The sequence below is a fragment of the Onychomys torridus genome, chromosome 1 (assembly GCF_903995425.1).
Source record: "Onychomys torridus chromosome 1, mOncTor1.1, whole genome shotgun sequence".
Classification (NCBI taxonomy): Eukaryota; Metazoa; Chordata; class Mammalia; order Rodentia; family Cricetidae; genus Onychomys; species Onychomys torridus.
In genome coordinates this window covers 126,235,838-126,260,718 of record NC_050443.1, presented here as the reverse complement: position 1 = coordinate 126,260,718, position 24,881 = coordinate 126,235,838, and the positions used below count along the sequence as shown (strand labels likewise).

Here is a 24,881-nt window from a genome sequence, read left to right as displayed (position 1 = left end):
CACTGCCTGGGGCTATGAGGCAGGGGAGCTGGGTCCTCATCTCAGTCCTACACAGACTCACTGTGTGACTTCAGGCAGCTCTCTTGGAGCCTGGCCGTCTCTTCCTCAGTGCTGAGAGGCTAGGGCAGGTTGAGGGTGTACCCTGGTGTGGCCCTGGCCCTTTGGGGGACAGTCTTTAACCCTAGTTAAGAGTGATGCCCTGGCCTCCTGTGGGTTCTCCAAGAACAAGTTCTGCCCAGGTGCCCGACAGCCCAGGATGCAGCTGGCATCCCTTGGGCCAGGGAAGGTTCCTGCAGTGGTGGTAAACAGATACCTCCTGTGGCCCTGAGGGTCATGAGCCCCTCAGGCAGTACAGCTGAGCTCCACACGCGTTGTCAACCACAGCAGAGTGGGAGGAGCAGCGGGGACCCTGAGCCACAGCCTGGGCACCAAGGGAACAGTAGAAGGCCAAAGGGCAGACACAAGAGGAAGTGAAGACTCACAGTGAGGGGAAGGAGGCTGAGTAAGGGTAGAGAGAAAGGAGGAGGAACCAGGAGCAGAGGGAAGGAAGCTGGTCAGGATGAGGGGGGAAGGGTGCCAGGCCCTGGAGTCAGGTCCCAGGGGCTCTCTCCAAGCCAGCAGAGTCTTCACCAATGAAGGGTCCAAAAAAGAAAAAAGGGGGCTGGAAGGGCAGGTCGGTCTCCTACAAGGGAACAATCCAAGGAAAGAGCTTGCCTTTCCCATCCCGAGGAGAGGCTATACCAGGGGTGTCAGGGTGTCCATCTGTCCAGAGAAGAGGTGACAATTCCAGCCTAGCCTGCAGTGACTCCCCCTCAGAAGCCCCTTTGAAGATGGGTATCCAGGGGGGGGGCAGGACCCTGCCAAAGGAAAGCAGGGACAGCAGGCTGGAGAAAAAAGCAGTTCTTCCATACTCCCCAAAATGCTGTTCAGAGAGTGATAACCAGCTCACTAGTCAGCAGCCAGTGCCTCAAGAGCGGGGAATGGATGGGCACACCGATGCCAGACATCAAGATCAGGGTGATGGTGTGACCATGAGATGGGATGGGATGGGGAGCAAACAGCCCACATAGAGAGGAATGAAGGGAAAGAGCATGGTTCCCTGGCTTGCTCTAACTCACTTCTGGGGGTGGGAGGTGGGGTGAAGACATCCAGCCCCCAACTCCATGCAAGGAGCCTCAGAATCACCCAGTCACTTCTCTCAAGAGGCATGGCAGAGAGGCAGTGGGTTCTTCCAGGCCCCAGGAATTAAAGGGATCTGGGATGTCATGTGTATTCCTGCTGACTTCAAACATGACCAGAGGGTCTATGGCAGAGCAGGACATCTCTGGACACCCCCAGCTTCTGAATAGAGAGCAGGGAATGCACATGGGCAGGGGCTGAGGGAGTGGGCCCTTGCAGCCTAGACTGTGCCCCTCATGGAGATTTCATGGGTACTTCCTAGAGACAGACCAGACCCAGGGTAGGCAGCAAGGAGCAGACCACACTGCAACAGGGCGAAGTATCCAGGGGACACTAGCATTCCTAGGGACAGAGACCAGCTCCCCTGCTTGGGGATTGTGGCTTGCTCAGAGGCATGTTCTGTGGCTGAACTGCTGGGGGAGGCAATCTCCAGTCCTCTGAGTCCTCTGTCTAGAAGGAGGTATCTGAGCCTTTCTGGCCCTCTCTAAGTAACAGGCTCCCCATCTCCAGAGGCCATCACAGAAGGCCCCTTCTACCAGGGCCTTCGCTGGTACCTCTGCTCCTTTGTCAGGACCACCTCTGAGTGTCCTTGCCTGGAGTCTGCTGAACTGTGTGGCTACCTCTGAACCTCTGGCCTCTCTTCTTACAGACACAGACCACAAATCAGAGACCAAACCCCTTGGTCCTTAGCAGTGAGCCCAGACCAGAACTTACGGCCTCCATGCTGCTGCCTGTCTGGAGCCCAGCATGTCCTGGGTGGTTCACAGGATGAGGAATAAAGAATTTGGGGCTGGACTGGACTGGTGACACTATGTGGGAACAAGTCCCTGCACCTGGCTCCATTTTGGGTCCCTCTCCCAGGCTGAGGTGCCACACTGGAGTGTATCTGGAGGCCAGACTGAGGTCAACCTCAGGTGTCCATTCCTCAGAAGCCGTCTACCTTGATTTTTGAGATAGTCTCTCACTGTGATCTGGGGCTTACCAGTTAGACTAGGCTAGCTGGCAAGTAAGCCCCAGGGACTTCCCTGTCTCTCCTTCCCCGGCTGGAATTACAAATGCACGCTGGAGATTGAACTCTGGTCCTTATGTTTACAAGGCAAGCATTTTACCAACCGAGCTGATTCCTTGGGCACTTGGGTGAAGATTCTTAGGCCTACTTTAATAAGGAAAAGAGCAGGCTTGGAGAGGGGAATTAACTTACCCAGTAATGGAAGAGTCCAGGTTATGCCCTGGGTCTTCTGGCCCCAAGCCCAGAGTCCTTCATCTCAGCTCCAGGCTGGGCAGCTGGACAGAGACCTCTGCGTCTCTAGTGTCTACACAGAGGCAACAAACCCCTTGGTCCTTAGCAGTGAGCCCAGCCCAGAACTACGGCCTCTATGCTGCTGCCTGTCTGGAGCCCAGCATGTCCTGGGTGGTTCACAGGATGAGGAATAAGGGGCTGGGCTGGACTGGACTATGTGGAATCAAGCCCCTGCACCTGGCTCCATCTTGGGTCCTTCTCCCAGGGTGAGGTCCCACACTGGAGTGTGTTTGGTGCTTTCACATCTCTGTGCCCTCATTCCAGAGGAACCTGCAGACATATGTGTCTGCACCAAGTGTTTTGTCTCAGCTTTATCATGACCTATGCTAGAGATTAGTTCTCAGCACCCATGTCTCTGTAGATGGGGATAGGGTACAGCCAGAGGGCTAGGGTGCAGGCTATTGGCTGTCATCAGTCTGGGACATTCAGACTAGAAGTCTCTGGATCTTGTTCTGACTTCTGAGATCCATGAGACACAGACAGAAAGGCATGCCTGTAGGAAGTAGGTAAAATCCCAAGGGTTCAGTTCCAAGGGCCACCATGATAAGATATCCTGGCCAAGGATGCCATCTCTCATCTAAAGAAATTCCCACTTCTTCCCAGGGAACTGAGAACAGTCCAAGGAAGCCAGAGCATGTGTCTTCTCTCTGAGGATCAAAGGCTCCAGGCTTCCCCTGCTTGGTCACACCAAGCAGAGCAGAGCCAAACACTTAGCCATGTGAGACCACATGCATGCAACCAGGCCAGGTAGACTGAGAAGAGCAGAATGGCACAGGGGACACTGGACAGGACCTCCCCTCTAGGACACTACCAAGGGAATATAGTTGGGGGAGGGGAGCTGTCGTGTCCCCTCACAGAGCTGTCATCTGCCATCCACTCAATGAGCTGTGACTGTAGGTCAGAGCAGAGCTGTAGGTACCGCCTCGCACCAAAGTGAGGCCCTGGTCACCCGCACAGCCTCCTCCCATCCCAGCTCCTGCCTCTCAGCCTGTCCTTGACCTAAGAGTACAAAGACCAGGTGAGCGGCAACAGAGTCAACACAAGCGTCTAAACAGGGCCCCCAAAGCCCACAATCTATCCTCGAAACGCTCCAGAGATCAAGGTAGGGATGAGAATCCAGTGCACATCTGAAAGCTCAAAGCTCTGGTGTTCTGGAGAACACACCTTCTCCCTATGACCAGAACTCAGGGTGCTCTGTTTAGCTCCTGGGGCTTCTACAGGGCAGGTCCTTGGGTGTGGCGCTTTCATAGTCTGCAACGGACAGCTGCATCAGCAGCCTGAACACTGTAGGGCCTCTCTGCTCAGGGTGCCCTGCACTGCAGTCTGTGAAGCGGCCTCCTGGCTCTATGTCCTGACCGGGTACACAGCTGGCCTTGTAAGAAGTCCCTTAGATACCAGCCAGACGAGTAACTCTGCCTCCCCTTTTGTCATGACCACAAGAGCCAGGGCCCATGATAACCTAACAGATAACCTAACCATGCCCTCTATGCCCCAGAGGACCAACAGGGATGTGTAGGCTAGACCCTGTTCTCACCCACGGGCAACAGCAGAGATAGTGAGTAGTCTGATGGAGAAAGCCAGCAGGCTGACAAGCCCCACCCAAAACTCTAAACTTGAAGGTCCATGGTCTGGGTTTGGCACCGGCACCTCCCCAGCAATCACTAGCTTCGTTATGTTGGCCAAGTCAACATAGAATTCCATAACTGGACCAAGCATCCCAGCACTCAGGAGACAGAGCAGATAGATCTCTGTGAATTCAAGGCCTGTCTACAGTACCTGCCTGGTGAGCTGGTGTCTTCCCAGAACATCTATTGGACTCACGTGGGACACAGCCATGAACACAAGCTGGGAGACAAGTGTGAGGTGGCATGTTCTTGTGTCCAGAATGCACACAAGAACCTGCACACAGCATCCCAGAGACAGCTCTAATCTAAGCGGAGCAGCTAAGGATGGCTGCATGCAGGGGGCAGCTGTTTGTCACCCTTATATCTGCCACTGGGCTGAGCTGAGCTCAGGCTTGTACCTAGCAGGTGTCAACAAGCAGTTCCATAATGAATGAGCAAGTGAATGCAAACAAAAATGGGTTTGTGCCATCTTGTGTGTGCAGGGCAGATGCCACCAACACTCCAGAGGAGTGACTTGACAGGACAGTTATCACACTCAGAAGCATTCCAACAGGTGTGTGTGTGGCTGTGTTCTGGGTCACCAGCCCACATTATCGTCAACCATGAAACATTGCTCAAGGCTGTGGGGCCTGGACAAAGACACAGCCCTCAGGGGCTCAGATTCAGGATGCTACTACCTTTCTCCAAACTGCAGAGGTCACCTCTGGCTGGTGCCACCACCAGCTTCTCCAGACAGAGGGGAGTGTAGGTCAGAAGCAGGCCAGGGAGAGGCCAGGAGGCCTGGAACAGGGTGGTTACCGAGGTTGACGGTGAGCTTCATCTGCCCCCCGTCCAGCTCAAGACGCAGAGTGTCGGCTGACTCCCTGGAGGTGGTGGCCATCATGAGTCCATAGGCCCTCTGGGACATGAAGCGCAGGGACACATCCTCTGCCTCTGTGTGCATGGCATTGGGCAGCATGATCTTCATGTACATGGAGCCATCATAGCTTAGGACAGTGGCCTCTGCCCCAGGAGTGGAGAGCAAAGGACAGGGAAACAGGGAAAATGGAAAAAAAGACAGAGAGAAAACAAGAGAATCATTACTGGAAGAGAAGTCTGGGGCTGGCCTGGGGGGTACCCTGAAGAGGAATGGAGCACAAGAATGGAAAGTAGGGTCCTTTCAACACAGGACACGTAAGACCGAGACCAGCTCACCTCTCTCACAGACCCGACCCAGAAAGCCGGTCCCGACGCAATCACAGACGAACCGGTTCCAGCCCTCTCGACAGATGCCCCCGTTTCGACAGGGGGCTGATGCACACTGCTTCAGTGTCTCCCGAGAGCAGAAGGGAGCAACACCCACAGCCCCCTGGGCTTCGGCCAGGCCCCGGAGATCTCTACTCCGTCCATCTATGAAGAGGTCTCGAACACAGCCCACATAGCCAGCCCGGAGAGCAGCTGTCCACACCTCAGGGGGCAGTGGCAGGTCCACTCGGCCCCCCTCAGGGAGGCCACCCAGGTACAGCTCACTCTCCAGGTCCAGGACCTCGCTCTCTCCCGTGGCCAAGAATGGTGTGCTGCGGCTGTTCACAGAGATGGAGCCTGGGGACCAAAGGAAAGTGAGCTTCAGTGGGGAAGGAAGTCACAGTCTGGAAAGGGGTGTCTTGAGTTTGCTACTGAAGCTCCCCTCCACTCTGAACCCCACATAGGCTCAGGAGAATGACCAACAGCCTTGTCTCTGGGGTCTAGCCTCACTTACCCTCTGTCCAAACTACCTAACTACAGTCCTCAAGTCGAGGAGCTTCAGACCCAGTTCCAGACCCTGCCCAGCTGTAGTGTGTTATAGACCTCTGTGCAGACCCTTCCTAGACCCCTAAAAGAGATCTCCAAACTATACAGGAGGCACATACATTCAAAATCCTGTACCATAAAAGTGTCAGAGCACTCCTGGATCATTCCCACCCCCAGCCCCTCAGACCAGGAGCTGGAGACAGAGAACCTAGAGGAGACCATAATCTCCGTGTGTGTGTGTGTGTGTGTGTGTGTGTGTGTGTGTGTGTGTGAAGACAGGGACTTGCTTATGTAGCCCTCGATAGCCTGGAGCTTCTTATATAGGGCAGACTCCTATATATAGCCTAGAACTTAGGAAATCTTCCTGCTTTCTGCCTACAGAGGGCTGAGCTTACAGATGTGTGTCACTATGTCCAGCAACTCTGTGTGTGTGTGTGTGTGTGTGTGTGTGTGTGTGTGTGTGTGTGTTATTTGTTTGTTCAGGATTGGGGTTTTTTGGGGTTTTTTTGGTTTTTTTTTTTTGGTTTTTGTCTTTTTAATCACGGTATCATTCAACCCAGAATGGTTTATGTAACCAAAGATGACCCTGAACCTCTGATCCACCTGCCTCGTCTCCCAAGTGTTGGGATCATAGGCATGTACCACTGTGCCCAATTGTTAATATTTGTTAGAGTTGTTTTTTTTTTTTCCTTGACATAGGATCTTACTATATAACCCTGGCTGGCCTAGAACTCGCTATGTAGACTAGGGCAGCCTTAAACTAGGAGATACCTATCTCCTCCTCCTCCTAGGGATGGGATGCCTGGTGTAAAGATTTGTTTTAAATTATGTGTGTATGCATATATCTGTTTGGGAGTATGTACATGTGAGTGCAGGTACCCACAGAAGACAGAATCATCAGGTCTCCAGGAGCGGAAGGTACAGGAAGTTGTGAGCCAGCCAATGAGGCGGGGGGTGGGGGGTGGGTGCTAGGAAATAATCTTGAGTCTTCTACAAGAGCAGAATACACTCTTAACCACTGAGCAATATATATCTATGTAGCCCTGGCTGGCCTATAACTTGCTCTGTAGACCAAGCTGGCCTCAAACTCACTGAGCTCCACCTACCTCTCCCAAATGGTGGACTAAAGGCAAGTGCCACTCCTGCCCTGAAAACCCTATTTATTTTTATCCCATGTTTCCCTTTTTCAAGTTTGGACAAACTCTTAAAAGAAGAAGGATGAGGAGCCCATGGCAGCAGTGGCAGCCCCGCACAGGGGTTCACACCTATGATCCCAATACTTAGGAGGCAGAGGCAGGATCACTGCCGTGTTTGAGACCAACCCTGCGTAAACAAAGAAAAGCAAAGCTCCCAGCAAGGTTAGGATGATAAGGAGCTACTGGACCCTAGAGTGTGCGTGTGTGTGTGTGTGTGTGTGTGTGTGTGTGTGTGTGTGTGTGTGCGCGCGCGCGCACAAGTGTGTGCGTCTGTGTGTGTGCATGTGTGTGTGCGTATATGTGTATTGGGATGTGTGTGTTGTGTGTGTTTTGATATGTGATATGTGTGCCTATTGTGATGCATGTGTTTGTGTTGAGATATGTGTGTGTTGTAATGTATGTGTGTGATGTATGTATGTGTGTTGATATGTATGTTTGTGTTGTGATATGTATGTTTGTGTTGTGATATATGTGTGTGTTGTGATATATGTGTGTTGTAATGTACATGTGTGATGTAATACATGTGTGTGATGTATGTGTGTGTATGTATGTGTGTATGTATGTATTGTGTTGTGATTTTTGTGTGTTATGATATATATGTGTTGTAATGTATATGTGTGATGTACGTATGTGTGTTGTGATGTATATGTGTGTTATGATATATGCGTGTTGTAATGTACATGTGTGATATATGTGTGTGTTGTGATGTATGTATGTGTTGTGATATATGTGTGTGTGTGTGTAGTGTGTGTGTGTGTGTGTGTGTGTGTGTACAGAGAATGATATTCAGGAGTCAGTTCTCCCCTTTCGTTGTGGGATCTGGGGACAAACTCAGGCCATCAGACCTGAGCAGTAACAGTTTTTACCTGCTGAGCCATGGCACCAGCCCGTGGCCCCAACCCTGCTCTCTCATGACAAGGTTTCACATGCTCCAGGGTCCTGCAGCTTGCCTCTCTCCCTCTGGATCACCCAGAGTCCCCAGAGCCAGCTGTGACCCGCCCTTTGGCTCACTGCTGGAATCCAGCAGGAAGGGAATGTGAAAGGAAGAGGAAAGGCTGACAGTGAGCGGAGAGCTCCGGAGAGGAAACTGAAGTGCACTCGGACCTCTGCTCCAGATCACTTCCAAAGACCACATGGGAGCAACCTGACTCACCCACTGACAGAAGAACGGAAAACTAGGGTGTTAGTCAGACTTCAAAGGAGGGAGTTCTGACTCACACTACAGCACAGATGAACCCCGAAAGACACTGCACCCACTGAAGCAGCCAGGCACGAGAAGATAAATACACAAGTCGGATATGCCTGGAATCCCAGCACTCTAGAAGGCTAAGACAGCAGGATCTTCATCTCGGTTAGCCTGGGCGACATGTAAGACCCTGTGTCGGAAGGGAGGGAGCGAGGGAGGGGGAGGGAGCCAGGGAGAAGAAGTTAGCTGGGGAGATGGCTCAGGGCTTAATGTGCTTGCTCCTCGTGTATGAGGCCCAGAGTTCAAATCCCCAGAAATCCACATAAATGCCAGGTGGGTGTGGTGGCCCTCCTGTAATTTCAGCTCTGGAACGCAGAGACAAGGGATCCCCAGAGCAAGCTGGCTGGCTGAATCTATGAGCTCAGGATTTGACTGAGAGACCCTACCACAATATATAAGATGGATGATTCCTGACATCAGCCTTGGATCTCCACACGCATGTACATCCACATACATGTGCCCCAATATACATGCAAGCATGAACATAAACACGTGAAAATGGAAAAAGAAGAGGAAGGAGATATACTCTGTGACTTCACTATCTAAATTCTCAGAGTCATCAGATTGGAACAGAGATGGGGCCAGAGGCAGGAGGAGGAAGAGGAGAGGTTTAATAAAGACAACTTCAGTTGGGAAAGACGGAAAACCTGCACCTGGATGGCAGTGAGGGCTGTGCAGCAATGTGAGTGTGGTCAACGCCCCAGTCACGGTTAAAGACTAAGACTGTATGTTTTGTGTGATGTGCAATTTACCCTGATTTCAAAACCAAGCTAAGAAGAAAAGTAAAACAGGAGAGGAGGCCACGGAGACGGTCGATGTGTGCAGGCACCTGCCAGACAAGGGGGACAACCCGAGCTGGATCCCCTGAACACATGTAAAAGGTGTGGTTGCATGTGACCAAGGTCCCAGTGTGCCTATGGCATGATGAGAGATGGTGACAATCACCCAGAAGCCAGCTAGCCTGGGACATACTAGGAAGCAGCAGAAACAACAGAGAGCCTTTCTCAATGAGGTGGAGGGCCAGAACCAGCTCCCCAAAATGTCCCCTAACCTCTACACGCACACTGCGACACAAGAGCAACACACACACACACACACACACACACACACACACACAATTTAAAAAAGACCTAAGAACAGGAAAGAGGAGTCTGGGGCAGGCGTGGCTGCCAACAACTAGGGTGTGGGGACACAGGAAAACAAGGGAAGTTCTAAGCTGTGTTTAAACAGCTGCCCCACGTTCCTGAATGAATGTCCAGCCCGAGGATCGCTGCCCACCCCGTGTGGAACACTAGTGACTGTCAGTGAAGACGCAGTGGTACTGTCCTGAGAACCCGGGGCTAACGTCCTTCCTCGGGGCTTTCTCTGGTGAGGGGAAAGGACAGCAAGACCTCCCTTCTGGGAGCCCAGCAGTGCCCTCCTCCCTGCCAGCAGAGGAGGTCACTCCACTGACTCTCAGGCCAGCAGTGGCGACAGCTGTGGAATAAGAAAATGGAGCTGACGGTGATAAGCACTTAACTGGATAGTGTGTCAGGCCTCATTTGTATCAATTCTCGTACTTAGGTTCAACAAGATGGAGGCAAGCACACCAGAATTAGCAGGCAGGACACAACAGCCTGGGCGACGGAGGCTGAAAGGGAAGGATGGGGTAGAGGGCGGCTAGAACAACAGAAGTCTTGAAAAGTAGTCCACAGCCAAACCACACAGAACACATCCAATGTCATCCCGCCCTAGAAGCTGGTGTGGTGGTCTGTTCACTGTGTTTCTGATGGCCAGAATGAGGTGGACAGTCTATCAGCCCGCAGTCAGTGCTCAGAGAATCAGGCAGCTGCTGTGTACAAGACTCTGCACTCAAACAACCAAACATGGATGGAAATGTTTAAAGGAAGAATTGTCTGTACTAAATACATACAGATACTGCTGTCCTTATTCACCAAAGAACACAATAATGACCATCACAAAACTACTATGTAACTATTATAGAACATTTATATATTCTCTCCCTCCCCCCCCTCTCTCTCTCTCATTAGCCAAGGCTAACCTCAAATTCCTTATGCAACTGAGGGTGACCTTGAACTCTCAATCTTCCTGCCTCTACCTCCCTAGTACTGGGATTACAAGCGAGCACCACCGTGCCTGGTTTATGTGGTGCTGGGGATGGAACCTAGGCTTCATGCATGCTTGGCAGGTACTCCACCAGTTGAACCCCATCCAGCCCCAGCCCCAGCTTTAGGGGGCTGTTACCCAGCAGGATGGGTACAGGTATATAATACTACACTGCCTTTTATAAGGGGTTTGAGCATAGTGGATTTTGATATCTTTGGGGTTCCTAGGAGCAATCCTCCCAGACAGTGGGGGATAGCTGTTTCCAGTTAAGTTAAAGAAATAAGTCTCTGGATAAAAAGGAACCATGGCTGGAAAGCTGTTTTCTTTGTTTTGTTTTGACTATGTAGCCCTGGCTGGTCTAGAACTCACGATATAGTCCAAACTGGCCTCGAACTTACGATGATCCTCCTGCCTTTGTTTCCGGAGTGCTGGGACTACAGGTGTGAGCCACCTCTCCTGGCTTTGAGTTATTTTCCTCAAGACTTGGGACACCTCTCCGTTAGGTGCTCGGTTAGTGTTTTCAGAAGTGATCTTTCCCGCCCACAGTGACCCTGGGGTAATTAATTGTTCCTTTCACAAATAAGAAAGAGTAGCCCTGTGCCTTCTGCCAAATCACGGCAACAGAAAGGCCAAAGAAGGACTGGGAGAGGAGACTAGGAGCAGGAAACGAAAGCTTGAGAGGTCAAGGCAGGTTTAAAAGAGTGGCCAAGGGAGGGGAGGGTCCAGAGGCCTCCTGACCTTTGCGCCCGTCCCTCTGGAAGTCCACGTGGCACCATTCACCGTCATTGACCTTGCGGCTGGACGCCCGCAGCTTGATGCCCCCAGAGCCCATGTCCAGCAGAAGGTAGAGGTAACCATCCAACAGCTCCATGGCAAAGTAGTCGGCCCTCTGGGCAGAGCTGTGGCTGCCTACCCCGGCCCCAGCCCGCCGGCCCTGGCTGAAGAGCAGCAGCCCATTGGGCTCCGTGGTTCGGAAGTCCAGAGAGATGGAGCCAGTGCGCTTGGCGCTCCAGCGGGGCAGTGCGACAAAGGCCTCGGGACTCTCGAAGGTCACGGGGTCCAGGGCAGCCACGTCCTCACAGCGGAAAGACAAGTCCCCCTGCAGCTTCATCTTTGGGTCCCCTTCCTTAGCCAGGCGGGACAGCTCCAGCTTGAAGTCATTGTTCTTGTAGACCACCTGGAAAGAGGAGAGGGGTCTGGGTAAAGAAGCAGAAGAGCCTTGGATCTGGCTACCAAGGGCCTCCCTCCCTGGCAGCCATGGGCTGTCACCCGCCCTCGTGGCCCCAAGCTCAGCGCCATCAGTCCACAAGGCTCACGTTTCTGTTCTCAGGCTACACCCTCCTCTTGTTGCCTCTCTCCTGTCTTCCGGCCCCACACTGGCCAGGCAGCTCCTGCTATGAGCTCCTGGGTCCAACTGTCACCCACAATGACAAAAAGGCAGGCAACTGCTGCTACTGTCTGTTGCTATTTTCTGAGACAGGGTCTCACGTGGCTCAAGATGGCTTCAAACTCTCTGTGTGGCTGAGGATGACCTTGAGTTTGTCTTCCCGCCTCTACCTCCCATGTGCCAAGATTACAGATGTGCACCACCATGCTCAGCTGATATGGTTCTGTTAGAGCCCATGGCTGGCCAGCCTGTCAGCTGGGCTGCTATCTACTCCAGTCCTTGCTGTCTGCCGGGGGATGTCAACATTCTCCCGAGTTCTGCACAAGAACTGAAGTAGGCACCAACCTTTCATCTGCATATCAGGCAACTCATGAGGTCACGTGAGTGGAAGTCATGTGACAGAAGCCAGGCTTTAGCCTTCAGCCTTCATGCCCACCAGCCTTCCCTGAGGGCCACAGCTCTGAAGAGCCTCAGACCGAAAGGGAGTTCCAAGGCCGGAGGAAACAAAACATTCGACACCTCTTGACTTGAGTCCACAGCTTTAGGTTTTAATGAAGGGTTACAGTCCCACCATGGACTCATAAGGCACAGAGGCCAGGGGCAGCTGGCCAAGTCAGACTAAATCATAAGGCAGGCTGGTCAACTGTAGCCCTTCCGAGCCCTACTCACGTCCTTGAGGCAGCCCATGAAGTTGTTGCTGACAGGTGAACCAGGCAGGTCGGCTGTGTTGGGGCTGCCCCCAATGTAGAAGAAGTCATCAGAGCCCAGCATGGTGTAGTCCTCCTGTGTGTAGCCTGTGGTGGTCAGGATCCCGTCCACCGAGATGGTCACCTGCCCAGCCCAAGGAGGGGAAGAGACAGGAGACAACTGGCATCAACGCCATGGGAAGAGCCACAGGCAGGCAAGGGAGGGACCAGGGGGCAGTGGGGGAGGGGGACCCCCATTTTTATGTCTGCTTGTCTTGGAGGCGGAACAGTGTGGGTGGAAGCGGGGAGGAAGAAGAGGAAGCAGCACAGATTTGATGGTTTCCAGGTAGGCTAGGGCCTGCCCTGCATGACCCACGGCAGTGGGAGCCTGAAGGTGGCATGGAGCACTCACCATGATGGGCTCAATAAGCAGCTCCGGGGAGGTGCTCTGTACTAGGAGACCTCAGAAAGGGCGCCACTGTGAGGGGTGGGGGGAAGGAAGTGACACTCTCAGCAGAGCACTGTGGGCACACGTGTGGCAGGCTTCTCAGCCTCTTCCTGAAGAAGAGCCCTTCTGCTTCCTGCCCCCTCCTGGGAAGTAGTGCTAAGACTCGCTTGTAGCCCTTCCTTCCTTCCTTCCTTCTGTCTGGGCACTGTGTTCTTGCAGCCTTAGCTGGGGAGAAGAGGAAAACCCAGGTATGCCTGCACGGCTTAGGACAGGAGGAGCTGCATGGCGTCTGTCTGTCGGGGTTGCTTCCTACCTCTGCCACTCAGGTTCTAAGGTACCCTGATACTTTGAGTCACTTTTTAGAAAAACCTAATAGTCTAGAGCTTAGGTTTAAAAAAATCCAAAACTAGTCTAGAAAGCCTACACTGGCCTTGAACTTGTGGTAATCCTCCTGCCTCATCCTTTCCCGTGCTGAGATTATACACCTGGATGAGTCACTGGTTTTCTTCCAAAGAGAGTGGCCCTTTGCTCTTTCCCAGCTCACACTTCCTCCTTCTCTGTAGATGGTGCCTTTGTTGCTCTACCCCTAGAAACAGCGAGGCCAGGGCTAACCTAAGGAAACACCATCCCCAGGGTGGGAAATTCATCCAGAAAGCAAGATGCCAAGAGCAGGGGTGTGCCTGGTGTTCAGGAGGTACTGGGCACTGGGCTGGGGAAGGCAGAAGCTACCTTTGGGGGAAACTCTGATCCCCCTACTCAGCAAATGTTTACCTGGTCCCTGAGGAATCTGGTCCCTCAGAGGAGCTCTGGAGGGCTCCACCCACAGTAAGGCTGAGGGGGGCAGCAGTGGTAACACAAGCTTCTCCAGGAGACTGTGGCTTAGGAGAGTCAAAGGGGCCACCGAGGACCTGGTCCTTTGTCAGCCCCATCCTGCACTTCCCCAGGCTGTAGCTTAGACCCCTTCTTGCTCCCCAAGGGCCTGCCAGTCACACATGTGATGACCCTACACCTTCCAGCCGCTGGTCTTCAGTATTCTATTGTCAGAAGAGTGGGGTGAATTCCTAAGACGGGGGGGGGGGGCAAGAGCGCCCCATCTGGCTTGGCTGGAACCTCATGATGAACAGGCTTGGGGCTGAGCAGAGAGCAGACTGAAGAAGCCACCCCTGGGAACCATCAAACCTTGTGCTAGAAGAACTGGGTTCAAGGACAGGAGGAGACAGGTGTCTTGGGAGGGGGCAGTCTGAATACTTTTAAGTCTTGTTTTGAGGGAAGGATTGGTCATGATCACTTATTTCTTCTCCCTCCCCTTGTCCTGAAGCTAGGAAATGGGGTTTGGGTAGAAAGGAAGGGGTCAGAGAGGTTAGTCACAAAAACATGCAAACGAGGTTAGAGATTAGACTGGGCAGAGGGGAACTGGAGGAAGGATGGAGGGATCAGAATAAAGGGATGGGGATAAGTCAGGGAAGGTGAGGCCGGTGAGTGGGTCTCCCTAGGGCAATATGGCTACACTCACTCTCTTCATCCATGCCCCCTGCTACTGTCCTAAAAGACTGAACCGGGCTGTCAATCAGTTCCTGCACCTAAGTGGGCTCAACCCAATCAGGCTGTCAGCAAACATCTGGCTTGACATGTACCTGAACCTAACCTCAGCACAGCCCAGGAGACTTAACACATGGTCATCAAAGGCCCCATCAAGCTGCCTGGCGACCCAGTACAGGGCTCTCCAGCTAAAACCTAACTCTCCAAAGACTATGATATGACTTTGAGAGAGCTTCTCATGAGTGACCATGCTGGGCAGTGCTCATCACTGCTTCCTTCCCGGGGAAGCACCTCAGGAAGTCTCCATCCTTGGCCTCTGAAGCCAGGGCACTGTCCTGGAATCTCCCTCATGCTATGGGCTCTCTTCATCCCACTACATTTGTCAAGATCAACGTTGCCCTTTCTTGCCCATATCGGAGTTAAAGGATCTGACTTGGAGCAGACTGTGGAGGCCCAAGACATCCTCCTGAATCCCCTTCCAGGCTGGAAGTAAATCTCAGTTTGCCTGGTGGCTGTATTCAGATCAATCATGGAGGGCTCTGTTGGGAAAGGATGACCTTAATCTCCCTCTCCTGGGAGATAGGGCTGGGGAAAGGGTAGCAGGAGACAGGGAACATAGGGAGGTCTGCTGAGGAAGGTGGGTGGGGAGAAGTTCAGGGAGAATAGAGGAAAAGGCGGTGGGCAGAGAGGAAGTGGAGGTAGAGGGAATGGAGGAAGGTGTCTGGGGAAGGCAGGGAGAGGGATGATTTAAGATTAGTAAAACCCAACTGTTCCCTCAGACAAATCAGTCCAGACACAAAAATGGCAGGTTCGTTAGTAAAAGCAGGAAACAGGGGAACAATTCCCCTGCCCCCTCCACCCCAGGGGTTCTTGATGCCCCTGCCCCCCAATCCCCCCCATGAAGCTTCTGGAAGGGGTGGGGCCAGCAGGGGAGGAGGGGAGGAAGGGAGCGCATGCCACACAGAACAGCCACTGCAGCTGGGACCCATGCGGGTTAGAAGAGCAGGGTCAGGGACCAGGCCCTGTAGAGCAGGCCAAAGAAAAGCAGCCAGCAGGTGAGAAGGCATGCCGGGCAGGGGAGATGGGGAAGAGCAGAGATGGAGGCGAGAGAGCTGTGGAGTGCAGGAAGAAGCCTCCTTCCCCTGATGAGGTCAGAGGAGCAACCACTGGGTCAGGGTTGTTTAGGACTGACAGAGAAAGAAACATCAGACCTGAGTTTCCTCATCACACACTCCTGAGCCATTCACCACAGACAACCAGCCTGCACACATCTGCTGCACACACAGCCCATCCCAGAAGACTCTGGGAGGAGGTCTTGACTGTTCCTCTCCATACAACACAGGTGACCACAGCTAGGTCCCCAAGACACAGTAGAGGATCTATGACCAACCCACACTGACCCACTCTACACTGTAGGTGCTGAGGAAGTCCAGGGGCACGAGTGCAGTGTTTGCCCAGAAGATGAGCCTAGACCCTGAACCACACACTCTCCAGGAACAGGGAGACTGGCTGGAGGAGGCTCGAGGGGACTCTAGTGACCTGAATGGACCAGCCAGCCCTTCCTCTCCTCAGCTCGTGCAGGAAGGCTGGTGGGATGGGAATCCAAGTCCTAGCCACAAATGTGCCCATATGGAGCAAATCCCCATACCTACTGTGCCCCAGGAAGAAAGGCTGAGGGGAAAGGGAACTCTCGTGCCATTCCCAGGGGCCTAGTATGACCCCAGCTCACTAACACCCCCTTTCTAGGGAGAGTTAGACAGAGGGCAAATGGACTTCCTTGAGCCCAGTGACAATATAGGTATAGACAAAACCTGAAAGGCTGTTTTGTCTCCTGTTAGGCTACCAGTATCTTTGTTTTAAGACTTGATTATTTTATGCATTTCGCCTGCATGTATGTTTGTGCACCGTGTGAGTGCAATGCTGGTGGAGAGCACAAGAGGGCACCAGAGCCTCTGGAACTGGAGTTGCAGGGGGTTATGAGCCACCATCTGGGTACCAGGACTCCAACCTGGAACCTCTGGAAGAGCAGTCAATGCTCTTAACCACTGAGCCATTGCTCCAGCCTGTTTTGTCTCCTGTTAGACCACATTGCTGTCATCAAATATTCCAAGGGTTCCACAGGCTGATGGTTAAGAACTAGTCCACAAAAAAGTTCCCAGCAGCCCCTTAGGGTGACGCAGGCCCAAAGCGGGACGGGGAGCAGGGAGAAGCAGTCTCTGGCTGAGGGAGAGGTCATAGCTCTGCTGAGGCTGTGACTACTGCCCAGACACAGGTGGTAGTCACAGCCCGGGGGGGGGGGGGGGGGGCTGAACTCTGGATTTCAGGAGTTTTAGGAGGGGAAGACTTCAGGTCAGAAATCCCAGGTTCTCCTTTATCATTTGCTGTTCTCCAGAACAATTTTGCCTTTCTGATAAAAAAAAAAAAAAAAATCTGCCAAAAAAATTTTGCCGGTCTTTTCTTTCTTTCTTTCTTTCTTTCTTCCTTTCTTTCTTTCTTTCTTTTTTTTTTTTCTGGTTGTTGTTTTGTTTTGAGACAGGGTTTCTTTTCTCTGTATAGCCCTGACTGTCCTAGAATTTGCTTAGTAGACCAGGTTGGCCTTGAACTCAGAGATCAGGCCTCTGCCTCCCAAGTGCTTCCAAGTGCTGGGATTAAAGGCAGGAGCCACCACACAGGGCTCTGACTTTTATCTTTAAAAGGGGCTGAACAACTTTGGGCCCTCCCATCTCTTTCCAGGGAACTGAGCATACAATTAGTTAAGTGAAATGATAAACTCCTCCGTAGTATAAAGGGAGGTGCTTTCTCTGGACCCCAGCTTCCCCATCTGCTACGTGGGCACAGCAGTGCTCAGCCTCCTGCCTGAAGCCCAGGTCCTCAACTGCAAATGAAACTCAGAACGTAGACCAGGGAGATAGCTGGAGGCGGCTCAGGTGGTAAAGGTGCTTGCTGCCAAGACAAACCACAGCCTGAGTTTTACCCCAGACCTACATGGTGGAAAAAGAGAACCAACCCATGTAAGTCAGCCTCTGACCTGCACACACACACACCATGACATGCTTCACTACACATAAATAGATTAAGTAAATAAAAATGTAAAAAGGAAAAAAGAGAGAGAGAGAAAGCCAGGCATGATGGAGCATGCCTTTAATTCCAGCACTTGGGAGGCAGAGGCAGGTGGATCTCTGAGTTCAAATCCAGCCTGGTCTACACAGTGAGTTCTAGGGCAGCCAAGGCTATATAGAAAAACTCTGTCTCAAAAAAAAGGGGGTTGGGGAAGGTTGAAGAAATGACTCAGTGGTTATAAGCACTTGTTGCTCTTGTAAAGGATGGGGTTCGGTTCCCAGCACCCACAAGGCAGCTCACAACTATCTATAACTCCAGTTCTAGAGAATCCAACATCTGATTCCTGGGAATCACCAAACATGCAAATAGTGGACATACGTACATGCCAGCAAAACATCTGTACACATAAAATAAAAATAAATCTTTTTAATGTAAAAAAAAATTAAAGAAACATTTTGAGGCCCTAATGTGTGCATGAACAATATTAGCTTCACAAGCCAGCATTCATCAGCCTGATCATGCTCAACCAACAGAGATAACTGAGTGAGCCTTTTCTGTCTTTCCACTTCCTCACCAAGAGAAATACTCAGATCCTAGGAGTCCTAATGAGTGAGTTGGAAAAATAAACACAAAACTACACGGAACCCATCTGGAGGGTGCCCTGCAAATCAGAACCTGTTGAACCCCATTCTTTGCCTTCAGTCTGGGCCTAAAGGAGCCAGTCCCTAGCACAGGTTTGCAGGGGTTTCTAAGGCCACACAAGGCAACATATTGGTTCCCTTTTGTGCTGATGATGCAGAGAAGTGTGAACCCTGCAGGCTCAGAATTCATCAGTTTCTTTCTTTATCGGCCCTGAAACTGGGCAGGGCTGCTGGCTTCCTGACCAACTGAAGTAAGCTGTTCTTCTCTCCTCCTCCACATCTCTGAAGCATCCTGAGGTTTCATGAAGTTATTTTGAGAGTGGTTCCTAACAAGGGCTTGTAATAGGATCTCTAGCGGGACCAGAGAGGCCTATTCCTCAGGGTCTGCTACAGGAAGGGAACCACTTTTCACATAACATCCCTGCCCTGGTAACAGGGAATTGGCCAGCACTTTATTAAGCTTAATGAAATTATAATTCCTTTCCCAAGCACGGAACTTGTGCTGCCCTGATGGAGCCTCACACAGATCTGTGGTACAAGCTGGGCACGTCCACCATTAGTCTTCTGGGAGCTGAAGGAACTGAGCATTCCTGGCCTGGGCCCATGTGGTCAGAACTTCACCATGGAGACTAGAAAGAAGGTCTGTTGGGCCCTAATCCTAGGGTGATCTCCCTTTTGGTACTTGGGGATATCACCTGCATTGATCTTGACTCCCCGTTCCCTGAGTCACAAATTGGCTGTCCAGTGAGGCTCGAGAGAGAAAGTTCCTTTTGTTTTTGAATAGACAGTTTTAAATATTATAATTATATATCATGTATGTAAATATATATTTACATGCATATAGATGCATATATAGGTCAGGGACGAGCTTGGAGGAGTCAGTTCTCTCTCTCCACCATATGGGTTCTGGGAATCAAACTCAGATTATCAGATTTGGTGGCAAACATCTTTACCAGGTGAGTTATCTCGTCAGCTAGTAAAGAAAGTTCTTACTGGCCAGCTCCTGGCAGGTTCTCAAGAACAGCAGAGTGGGTAGCAACTAACTCAAAAAAGCAGCAGCTGGAAAAACAGGGCCTGTGAGGAGCTAGTTCAGATCTCAGTGTGAGCTCCACTGGAATCCTGGGAAGCTAGGGAGGCCACACAAGGTATTAGATTGGCCATGGCTGGGGACGCACTGGCCATGGACACTGGTCTATATGGGTGAAGGAGAACACACATCACACACATCCAAAAGTGTCAGCAAAGGCTCAATGTGGCTTCAGAAGTGAAGCCTCCTGAGGGGCATAGAGGGCCTTTCAGACTAGACACTCCAGCTTTGATAACCTCCCTGCTCTCTAGCCTTCCAGGCTGGCAGAGCTAGTAGGCTGGGCAAGCCAGGCAGCTGCCCCAAACCCCTCCCACCCCATGAGAGCAGACACGTCCATCTGCAGGGTCCCCAGCCTGGTGTTCAATCACTCTGCATTATTAATAGGCAATGACTAACCGGCTGCTGTGGAGCCGGAATTGGGCAGGCATGAGGGAATCCCAGGGGATCTCACACTGCAGGGCCTGAGGGCACACACTCAGAGGCAGGCAGGAGAAGGAGGATGGGGCCCTCTCAACCCTTTCTCTGTCTCAGCCCGCCTCCACACAGCATCCTGACCGGAACCCATCCAAGCCTGCAGCCCCGTTGCCCACCAGCACTTACACATGCAGAGAACCAGCAGTCTCCCAAACACACAGCACGGCTTCCCACTGACACCCCTAAATATCACACCAACATTTACACACAGTCACACCCACACACCAACACACACCAGCTGCCTTTACACTGACACCCACAACAGCATTCACCAGGATGGAGCCCAATCCAAACACAGGAGCTTGGCAAGGACAGCTGCCCCATCCTATCCCTGCTGGGGCTCCTCCTCCCCTGCCCTCAACCGGGAAGGAAACCAAGCCCTGTCTGAGGCCATGCAGGAGAGGCAGGGGACACAGGGGGTGGGGCTGAAGGGAAGGAAGACAGTGTGGAACACAGTGTTAGTCAGAGCAGCAGAGCGGTGGGGGGATCTGGACGCTATCCCTGGTGTGGGGAAAGACCACTCATGCCATGCAAAATGTGAGGGAGACAGAGCCGGGGGATCCTCAAGGCTGGGAAGTAGGGGCGACAGCCAGTGTGGGGCAGCCCCTCAACTGGTATGAACCGGTGACTTGAAGGAGGTTCCAAGGCCATCCCCTCTGGGGAACATGCCCAGCTGGCTGCCACTGGAGATGGCACCCCCAGCCCTCTTCCCAACTCGAGGGGCCCCTGCCTGGAGCTGACAGTGAGCATAGCATAGCGTGTCATGGGATGGTGTTTTCCATGGATTTTCAGGAGACCAAGAAAGAAACCAAATCAAAGAGAAAATAAAAACTAAACAAAAACAAAAACCAAGGAGCAGGAGGAAGAACAGAAGAAATTAATCAAAATAAGCTCAGCACCGGGCTGGTCTAAGCGGAGCTGATGAGCACGGGGGTCTGCCCCAGCTTTTCAGGCCAGGCACCTGTCAGGAGGCAGGAGTTCAGGGCAGGGCCCCACCAAAGGCCTGGATTTCCGTTTGTCTTTTGGACTTGAGTTTGGATGGAAAGAAAAGAAAAAGGAGGAGGGAAACTAAAACAGGAATAAATTTAAAGATTGTCTGGGACACACACAAAAGAAAAGAGAAAAAAAGAAAACAGAGAAAGAAAGCAATCGGAAGAGCAAAAACCAAATGAGGAGGGAGAACAGAAGTGGGAGAATCGAACAGTTAAAAACCCACGGCAAACCAAACGGTAAGACAATTAGAGTGATATCTACCAGATAATGCAGTTTGTTTACCATAGCGTGTCCAATCCCTGCGTGCTTCACCGGAGAGGGGAAGGGAAGGGGGTGTCAACGAAAAAGAAAGAAAAGAAACAGGGACGACAGAAGAACAGAACGAAAAAGAAAAGGAAAAGAAAATGACGGCTGTGAGACTCCAGGAAGGAGATACAGCCGTTTGCACTTGTTTGGTCATCCCGACCCTCCCACCTCGGGAGCAAGGAAGCAAACACAGGAGATTAACCCCTTCTTCTCCCAGCGCCTCCCCCAGCCCCTCCTCTGGATTCCTCTTCCCCCCATGCCCTCCCGAAGGACGGACGTCTGCAGAGAAGGGGAACAGTTAGAGACCTCGGTTAGTAAAGAAGGAAACAACAACAATGAAAAAGGAAACTGGACCAAGGAAGCAGAGACTTAAAGATGGCCGACATTCCGCAGATGAGACAGAAAGTTAGTTCGGTTTTTCATTCATACCTGGCCCCACCTGTCCCTGCCCATCCCTTGGCCCCTTGGGTTATAAGCGTGTTAGTAACACACACAGAGTTGGCAACGGGGGTGGGGGTGGGGAGAGGGGGTTTCCAACAGAGGGAGGAGGAGGGTTAAGAAGCAGACCCAGTATGCAGGATTAGTAGTCCTGAGATGTTAGGGAGTTCAGGGAGGGAGAAGGGAGCATGGGGGTGAGAGGGGTGGGCACTGACTCAGGAGTGGGCGGATGGCTTTGTTGGCTGACTGGTCACCCAGATGGCTTTCCAGAGAACTGGCTGAGGAGTGAGGTGGTACTAGCCAACTGGCTGACCAGTGGCCATGTCGGGTTAATGAGTTAACTGGTTGGTGACAGGCCAGCTGGCTGGCAGGCTAGGAGAAGAGTGGGCAACGCCCCTAGAGAATCACAGGACTAGCAAGGACAAGAGGCGACTTCCTAGGAGGCCAAAGACAGCGTGGGAGGGGACGTGGGTATCTGCTTTTCTTGGGGATGGACGGTGGGCAAATAGATCCAGGGATCCTTGGGGAAGAGGGAGTCCCCCTCCATTGTTTCTTTTCCTTGAGAACTGGAGAGAGTGAGCCACCATCATACTGGGGTTGGGGAAGGGATGCCAGCCCTCCTCAGGCTGCCGAGGGTTCATGCCCACACCATCCCAAACCTTCCTCCCTCCCCTCCCTCCTCCCCTGTCTCACCCCAGCTGATCCCTCCCGCCTGCCCACTTTGATGTGTCCAGGGGCCCTATTAACCCCTTCCCAAAGTCCCCCAGGCTCTTCAGCCACCCTCCCTGTTCTCTCATTTTCCTGTGAAGAGCTAAGCTTCCCTTCAACACCCTGGAACAGAGAACAGTCTCCCAAGACCCAGGCTCCTTCCGTGGACACCCATAGATCCCTGGACCTCCACTTCCCACAACCAGTGAGAAATTCACTGCCCTTCTACCTGTAGAAAAAAGTACACGGAGGCCCAGGCACCTCAGCATTTCCCACATTCTTTCACCTTACCTCTAAATAGCCTGTCTCTATGGACTCCTAACACCATTTCTTCCTCCCACCACCAAAACAGTATCCTTCAAAATCACCTGGTCTTTAGAGAGGACTGAGGCGACTGTACTATGTATCAGAGATGGTGGGGTAGAGTTGCCTGGTGCCCATTAAATACTAAGCTGAAAACTTGAGACCGTGATGGGGGAAGTGGTATTCTAGGGATAGCTCTGTCAGCTAAAGAATTCTTGTAAACAGTGGGCACAAAAATAATTGATTAAGACAACTAATAAGGGACTGATATAATTAAAAATAACAGAATTCAATATTAAGATGCTACAAGTGCTGAGTAGCCAATATTAATTATTAGCTACAGGGAATCCGTTTACATAGCAGAAGGGAGTCTGGTCACAAGCACAATGACAGGAGTGAGGTGATAGCATACTGCCAGCTGGCAGCATGTCTTGAAATGAAGAGGACCAGCTAGTCAGAGCAATGAGCAATCAACCTCAGGGCAGGCAAACTGATGGCCCCCTCAAAAGATAGCATTGTCTGATATTATCGCACAGTTGAACAAGGCTGGGGAAGGACACTACAAGCAAAAGCCCGAGAATGTTCTGACTTGTTATGGAAAATAAAATGTGTGTGTGTGTGTGTGTGTGTGTGTGTGTGTGTGTGTGTGTGTTGGTTAGTTGGTTGGTGGGGTGGGGGGGGGGTGTCAGTATTCACAAAGGAAGTCCCAGTGTTAATGGACAGAACAGTTGGTTAAAGCCAGGACAGAGAGGGAAAAAATGTGAGTTTAAACCCCAGGCCTTCTACTAATTTGTCAAGAGGTCCAGACTCCCCCAAGAATCAGTAGGGTTGGGAGACTGATGAGATCAGAGCCCTCAGGACCTAGCAGTGGATATTGCGGAGCCTCGCGATGACCATGTGGCTCCTAGAATGGAGTACTTGAATGGAGCTCCCACTGGAGGCTCTTCCTGCAGTACAGTGGCCCCAGAGAAAGGCCTCGGTCTAGAGAACTAACACTTCAGGCCAGCAAACAAACCCTAATGCCTCATCTGCTTCTAGAGTCCAGAAGCACAAGCATGGCGATGGCCATGAACGAGACGGGCGTCCCAGCCAGAGGGGAGTCAGCAAGAGAACTTTCCGTAGCTAAAGAAAACGGCTTTGGAGAAAACGATACCCCATCTCCACCTTGAACTCTGAGTGCAGCCCCAGCCCCTAAGGACACCAAGAGGAGGTCTGCAGACACAAACTTGCAAAGACTGGGCTGAGGACAGCCTGTGAGCATGCAGAAGCACAGCTCGGGACAAAGGTAAGGACTGGTTCTCTCAGATGGGAAGGCAAGAGGCACAGACCATTCCAGTGGTCCAAGAATGTCAGAAGCCCAGGAGACTGCAGCCTCCTGTGCACTTTTCAGAGATAACATGCTACCAGTCACCTGCAGAGGCAAAGAAATGAAGCAGCTTCGAGTCGGATTTCAAGTTCCATGGCCTCCGAACTCCTACCCAGGCAGGCACAAACAAGCGTATCTTCTGGGGAGGGGAGGTCTTAGCCTTCTCATCAGTAAAAAGGGAGTCCGAGCTCCCAGTCACAGAATTGTCATGAAAACTCTGTAAAGTCAGGTGTGTTAGTGCGGGCCTTTAATCCCACCCAGCACTTGGGAGACTGAAGTGGGTGGATCTCTGTGAGTGTGAGGCCAGTCTGAACTACATAGTGAGTCCAAGGCCAGCCAAAGCTGCCTAATGAGACAGTCACACACACACACACACACACACACACACACACACACACACACACACACAAAACCTAGGTGAGATACAAAAGATAAATGATCCTTGAACATGGAGATACATTCCAGGGCAGAGACACAGGCAGGATGGCACTGAGCAGGACAGGGGCAAGGTAGGCTACTCTTGTAAGGCAGGTCAGAGCCTCTTTAAGGAAGACAAAGGGTAACTCAGCATTGTTTTCGTTTGAAAGTCTCCATACATAGCACAGACTGGTCTCCAACTCATGGCAATCCTCCTGCCTCAGCCTCCAGACTTTGGGATTACAGGTGTATGCCACCATAGCAGTGATAGCACTCATATGAGGTAGGTGGATATGCTCATTTTGGACATGGGTCCTCAATTCCAAAATCTGATGGATTGGGTTTAAGAAGGAGACAAGTGAGAAGGTTGGGTGTTGAACTCAGTGATAGAGTGCTTGGTTAGCATGCACAAGGCCCCAGGTTCTAACCTCGCACAGTGTCTAAAAACGGGAATGCTTCTTGAAGAAAACAGATGCATCAGAGAAAGAACTTAGAAAAACAGCGAAATAGATCCAACAGTTGTCGGTATTAAGGCCTCAATTTGCTTAAAACCTGGAATTAGAGAGAAAGAATGGACACAAGTGTTAACACACACGCAGGATGTGA

The 24,881-nt window shown here is 51.8% G+C and overlaps 1 protein-coding gene across 1 annotated transcript in view; it reads right to left on the bottom strand.

Annotated features, from left to right (window-relative positions):
• Nucleotides 1–24,881, bottom strand: part of Nrxn2 (neurexin 2) — a 112,296-nt gene that overhangs the window by 44,513 nt on the left and 42,902 nt on the right. The window contains 5 exon segments of the mRNA XM_036203108.1: nucleotides 4,903–5,106; nucleotides 5,299–5,685; nucleotides 11,161–11,599; nucleotides 12,479–12,640; nucleotides 21,020–21,043. Of these exon segments, the coding sequence (XP_036059001.1) occupies nucleotides 4,903–5,106; nucleotides 5,299–5,685; nucleotides 11,161–11,599; nucleotides 12,479–12,640; nucleotides 21,020–21,043 (1,216 nt within the window).